General features: G+C 35.9%; 1 protein-coding gene across 1 annotated transcript; it reads left to right on the forward strand.

Annotated features, from left to right (window-relative positions):
- The first annotated feature begins 3,381 nt into the window (after positions 1 to 3,381).
- On the forward strand, positions 3,382 to 5,985 carry LOC113278835 (AAA-ATPase At5g57480-like). The gene has a single exon (XM_026527571.1). The coding sequence runs from the start codon at positions 3,781 to 3,783 to the stop codon at positions 5,299 to 5,301; it is 1,521 nt and encodes a 506-aa protein (XP_026383356.1). The 5' UTR covers positions 3,382 to 3,780; the 3' UTR covers positions 5,302 to 5,985.
- Positions 5,986 to 7,005: the final 1,020 nt, after the last annotated feature.

Here is a 7,005-nt window from a genome sequence, read left to right on the forward strand (position 1 = left end):
CTCAAACATACCCAGCCGTTATGTTTATTATGCAAGGAAAACATTACGGAGTCCTCTGCTCATTTATTCATCTCTTGTAGTTTTACAAGAGCTGTTTGGTTTGGCCTTGGTCTGCAAATTCCAAGATATGATGGGAATTTCTTAAGTTGGGTAAAATCTTGGTTTTCTTCAGATTTATGGGAATGGAAAGAAACTTTCAGTATCATCTGTTGGAAAATTTGGAGTCACAAGAATGATGTGAATTACAAAAGCATCAAACCTAATCCTTTAGATTGTATTAGGGAAATACAAATATTTCTGCAGGAGAGTAACGCTTATACTGGAATGCCAGAATCCAATAAATCTAAAGGAAGATCCAAACTTCTGCAGTTCAGGGAGGATGCTGATATGTTTAAAAACAATATTTTCTTTGTGGATAATTCTTACAATGAACATGATGCTTCATATGGAATTGGGATTGTGTACTGGGTTAACAACAGAGTTGCTGACATTAATTTCTTTTCAGGAACAATAACAGGACCAACAGCAGCAGAAGCATTAGCGCTGCAACAAACACTAAGATGGGAAAAAGAGCTGAAGATATCTAATATCAAGATCAAAGCAGATTGTATGGACGTCTTTAACTTTTTGAACAACAGGGCATCAACTTGCGATTGGAGAGCTAAAGCTATTCTAAAAGATGTCCAAGTTTTATTGTGTAATTACGAAAATGTAGATATTAGTTATGTACATAGGAAGTATAATGGGGAAGCGGATCAACTAGCTAGGTGGAGTCGGAAAAAAAAAAAACATATATAGCAGATGACTCAAATATTTTGGCTTTAAAGAACAAAATCTGGAATGATATTGTAAATCGGCATAATATTTTGTCGTAAAGTTCTTAGTTTGTTTAATAAAACTTCTCCTTATTAAAAAAAAAGATATGAAATATGAATAAAATTAAGTTGTAATTGCCAGAAAAACCAGGGATTAAAAATCAAGGATGCTAAATATTGAGTGCTTGTACAAAAAGTAGGAGAGAAATCATTGATTCTATATGGATCGTGGTTCCAAACCACACTAAAACCGTTCCTCTCGCAGAGAGTGGGACTCACCCTTCTAAAAATTTGCAAAGGGCCCTTTATGGGTGCATTGGATCTCACTCGTTTCGAGAGCGACGGTTTTGATATGGTATGGATCCAAGTCAGTTGAGAATTTTTAGAGAGAAATATAAATTATAGCCAACGATGAAAAAAATTAGGGATGACAAAAATTAGGGACATAATGAGGAAGGATCCCCTCACACTTTTATTATCACACTATCTCATACGTTGGGCGTCATTTTTGCGAATAAAAATCAAATTGTAACGGATTTGAAGCTAATATTTTGGGGATATGTTCCTCTTACTAAGTTCTACATGCCTAGAAAAAATTAGCACATTTCGAAATATAAAACCTCACAATCTACCAGTCTTAATTTCGACGGCCAGAAATCCGTTGATTTTCAATGACTCATTTTCAAAGTAGTAGATGGTGGTGTATATGTCTCGGGATACACTCATTTTTTGTAGGTATATAGAACTTGGTAGGAGGAACATATCCCAAAAATATTAGCTTTAAATCCGTTACGATTTGGTTTTTATTCACAAAAATGACGCCGAACATGTCAGAAAATGTGATAATAAAAGTGTGAGGGGACGTAACGATAGACATGATTTTAAAGATGAAAGCAAGCTATTAAAACTATTGAAAACTTAAGTACTTCAAATAATGAGCCAAAAAAAAAAGATCTTCTCCTTTCAATTCACCAGCTCAATCCCACGTAAACCCTAGAATTAAAGTTGACAAAAAAACCAAATTATATTCTATAAAGTACCTTTTCTAGTGTGATGAGTAATTTGCAGCTGCCGAAGTAGTGGATCAATTTTCCTAGTGTCAAACTATTGTGTGTACAAAATCCACCTCAAAATCTTTATTGAAACGGAGAATCACTTATAAAAGTCATTTACACCTATGATTAGGACTGATTTAAGTGTTTTCCGGAGTAAAGTAAACATTAATCAACTTGATATCATTAATGGTACTTTGACAATATAGTTGTGGAGGTGTTAGTGCTATGATCTAGTAGTACAACTAGTTGTAATGATTCCTATGAAAGACTACTAGTTTGCAGCATTTATTTTTAGGTTAAAGTATAGAACTAGAGGTTAACAGATAGGTGGCCTTCTCTCTTTATGCACAAAGTCCCATCAGGCCATCCATCACTAGTGTAATAATAAAACAAATTTTGTGTGCCTCAAATGGACAAAAACCAAGTTTTTGGTTTAACAAAGAAGTTAATGGTGATAAGATTAGCTGATGTATATATATAGAAAACAGAGAATCAAATTGTTTTGATAAGATTATGTAAGAAGAAATCTCTGGGGAGATTTGATTTTATCTACTGACCCAAGCAAGTTAGCTAGTCAGTCAGACAAACCAGCCCAAACCATATTTTTACACACACCATGGACCTGATTTACATATAGAATCATGCATAGATATCTCCATTCTTTTCCCCCTGCAGTAAAAAATATGACAAGTTAAAAAGGAGAAAAACATTGGTGTGTGAAAAAGGTTCCCAAGAAAAAAACACAAGTAAGCCAACTTGTGATTCTTTTTCTTCTTTATTTTGTCTTTTGATGGTGTACTTGTAAGCAATAATTTTTCTTTTAAAATTCAGGATACTAATAGGGGTTACCTAACTGATTGGGGGGTGTAACATTTCAAAGATGAAGGATAATTTCTCTCTCTTATACATAATTTGGGATACCCCTTAGACTAAATCTTATGGGCTAGATTGAACTGCTAGATTAAGCATTTAAGTGTTGCCGTTCAAAAAAAGAGTGTTGTCTATTTGTTAATACTAGTTCTCTTTCCTAACAAGTGCTCGCAGTTGCGCTAGCAACGAGATTGAAGCGCTCAATGGTTTAGCGCCAAAAAAAAAAAACATTTTCGCTGAATGGTTCAACGCTGGGCGTTATATCTTCTAATCTGACGGCTGAGATTTAAAGCGTTGAACGTTGAATGGTTCAGTGCTGGGCTAACGTGGACTGCTAATCTAGCTACTAGATTAACATTCCCATAAGATTTAGGAGGTAGTCCTATCTGACGTGGACTGCTAATCTATCTGCTACATTAGCACACCATAAGAATTAGCCTTAGTAAATTGGTACCCCTAATAGCAATCTTGAATTATTATTATTATTTTTTTTTTTTGTAAAAGTTCATCACATGAAACCATCTGAGGAGGTTGTGAACCAACTAGTTAGATATTTATATAAAGTGATTTTGGAACAGTTCTCAAACAAGTAATTAGTAGTACTGTACCGCCCCCCCACTGCTACACTCTCACTGTCACTTTCAAAGATCTTGATGTATCATCATCCCCACCACCACTCTGCAAAGCTTTAGATAGTTCTAGTTCATTGCTACCCCAAAATCATTCAGATTTTTACCTCTGAAAAACAACAGTTTCCCTCTGTCCCTCCTCTCTAGTCTCTATACAAACGCTATAAACAAGAATGCACCTTTAGATAGAGTCCATTCAGGAATTCAAGAACCAGAGAAAAGGATTGAAGGAAGAAAGATAATTATTGTTACAAAAACTCCAAAAACTTCATCTTTTTTATTCATCAGAAACTCAGAACTGCTTTCTCTCCTCCAAAATCCATTCAATTAGATAAAAGAAAACAAACCCATTATCAAAATCAAATCTTGCATTCAAATTTTCTGATAATTTTCATCACTACACATTCGAAAATGATGGAATTTTGGACATCAATGGCATCTATAATGGGAATTTTCGCGTTCAGCCAGACATTGCTCCACACAGTATTCCCACCAGAGCTACGTTTTGCATCAGTCAAGCTCCTGAACAAAATCTTCAACTGGTTCTCATCTTACTGTTACTTCGACATCACAGAAATTGATGGTGTCAATACTAATGAACTGTACAATGCTGTTCAGCTTTACTTGAGCAGTTCTGCTTCCATTACTGGTACTCGTCTTTCACTCACCAGAGCTTTAAATTCGACTTCTTTCACATTTGGGTTGTCCAATAATGACTGTATCATCGATACCTTCAATGGCGTTACTGCTTGGTGGGAACATTTTGTTACTCAGAGACAGTCGCAGACATTCTCATGGAGACCATTGCCAGATGAGAAAAGAGGGTTCACTTTAAAAATCGAGAAGAAGAATAAGAAGATGATTTTATCATCGTATCTTGATTTCATCATGGATAAAGCTAATGAGATTAGAAGGAAGAATCAAGATCGATTGTTGTATACAAATTCTCGTGGGGGTTCGTTGGATTCTCGTGGTAATCCTTGGGAGTCTGTTCCATTCAAACATCCGAGTACTTTTGATACATTAGCAATGGATCCTGTTAAGAAGTTGGAATTAATGGCGGATTTAAAAGATTTTGCAGACGGCCAAGTGTTTTATCAGAAGACGGGCAGAGCTTGGAAAAGAGGGTATCTGCTTTATGGTCCACCCGGGACAGGGAAATCAAGTATGATTGCTGCTATGGCTAATTATCTTGGTTATGATATATACGATCTTGAATTAACTGAAGTTAATACTAATTCCGAATTGAGGAAGCTGTTAATGAAAACCACTTCGAAATCGATTATCGTGATTGAAGACATCGATTGTTCTATAAGTCTGAACAACAGGAGGAAATCAGGTGCAAGAAGTGGTGGACATTACGATTCTTCTCCAAATGACTTGATGAGAATTGGATCTATTAGTCCGATGGGTGAAGAACACGGCGCGAATTCGATTACTCTTTCGGGTTTATTAAATTTTACTGATGGGTTATGGTCTTGTTGTGGCAGTGAAAGGATATTTGTGTTCACCACTAATCACATCGAGAAGCTTGACCCTGCATTGCTCAGATGTGGCAGAATGGATATGCATATTTTCATGAGTTTCTGCTCTTACCAGGCATTGTTAATTCTGTTCAAGAATTATCTTGGATTCGAGAAACATGAGCTAGAAGCTGAATTGCTGAAAGAATTTGAGAGTGTGATTGATAAAGCTCAGATGACACCGGCTGATATTAGTGAGGTTTTGATTAAGAACAGAAGGGATAAACATAAAGCTGTTTCGGAGCTGTTGGGAGCTTTGAAGAGCAGAGCAATGAAGAATCCCATGATTGTTGTTCAAGATGTAGAAGAACAAGAGAAAAGGGCTTTAGAGATGACTACAACTGAAGAAGAGAATTGTAATGATGCATTGCTTGAGACTTGTAGCAGTAAACAAGAGAAGATGAATTAATGGGGTTAATTAGTAAGTTAGTTACATTTCAGTAGAATAGAATTTTCAAGGCTGATTTCAGTTCTCCCTAGCCCTTTTCTTTTCTTGCTTTGTTTTTGGTGTTTTTAAATCTTTTGATTAGCAAGTTTTTAGTATTAATTTAATATATGAGAAGGTGATTTGGTTCTGCGTGTGCGGGTTTGTCTGTTTTAGCAGTTAAGTGCCATTTAATTATAGGGTTTCATGCATTTCTTAGGGATCTAGAAATTTATTCTTGTTTTCTTGTTATGAGCATTTTGGGAATGTCTCGTTGCCCATGCAGTGCTGCCATGTCTAAGCACATGATTTGGTCATTTTTTTTAATTCGTTTGGGGGCAGTTGAAGATGCTGCACCGAGCAAAACTGTTTCTACTCTTATGCGATTTTTAAAAACAGTTGGAATCTTTCGGCATTTAAATATTTTTGTTGGAATGTTTTATGATTTGCTCAAGAGATTTTTAATGTAAAGATGGAGGGAGTTTTTGTATGATTGTTGAGAGTATTTTACTTGCAACTAAATCAGTATTAGCCTCCTAAAAAATTGAGTTAGTAACTGATTATATATCCTAGTGGAGCAGGTAAGGTCTAAAGAGATAGTGTTTGTTTACCAAAGACTAACAAATGTGCATTGCCGATTTCCAAATGGGGAATAAAATGGACATACAGTCTTACCCATAAGTTGACCATTGTATTTATCTTTTTCCGACATTGGGGATGGTTTACTAAGGAAACACATTTTTATTTAATGTTTAGTGGTGAGGTTGTGGCAGGAAATTTGCAGATCCGATTCGGTCCAGGTCTAATTGTATTTTTTGCAAGTGGGTGCTGGAACAGTTCAGCAACGGATTGGATACAAATGTAACCTTTGAAATCCAACACATTTTAGATTGGATGCGGGTATAGTCTTAAAAATGTTGTGTGTGCGCTAGGACTTCACCCAGCTCGACTCTCGGTATTATATGTATATTGAATTTATTTAAGGAGTACTTTAGTATTTATGATGTACTTACCAATGTATCGAATCTACATCGATTTGGCTCATAGATGGGTTAGCCCTAGTATAGAACAACACTGAACCTGCTTTAAGTTGCAATAATTCGATAATTGAATTCTTTGAAATCGTTCCATATATTAATATTTAGACTCCGGACTATTGAGTAATATTGAAGTCACAGAAAATTCCACGACTGAATTTCTTGATCTTGTAAACATATCAATGTTCAGATTTTCATATGTTGTTGTAGTCACAACATCGACGTAAAACTCCAATACTTGAGCTCTAATCACATATTCCAATTCACGTAGGTAGCATAACCAATTCACGTACCATGGATCCGAGTTTCTGGAATATAGGTAGGTACGCATACCCAGTACGCGTACCATAGCTAGTGTTCTGAATTCATGAATTAGAGGAGGTATTCGTACCCTGTACATGTATCTCAAGAGCCTGAGTTCGTGGACAGCCTTTGGGTACACATGTCCAGTATGTGTACTATGACCATTTGAGTTCACGAACTGGTTCGTAGATACGCGTATCCTCGTACACCTACCCAACACGAACTAACAGATACTCATGAACTATTTCATAAATACGTTTAGTATTGTTACAACTCTCGTGAATACCTCTAAGACATCTTTAATCACTAGAACAACATGTGTAATGAACACGATATTTGTTATTATTAG

Source organism: Papaver somniferum, chromosome 1 (assembly GCF_003573695.1).
Source record: "Papaver somniferum cultivar HN1 chromosome 1, ASM357369v1, whole genome shotgun sequence".
Classification (NCBI taxonomy): domain Eukaryota; kingdom Viridiplantae; phylum Streptophyta; class Magnoliopsida; order Ranunculales; family Papaveraceae; genus Papaver; species Papaver somniferum.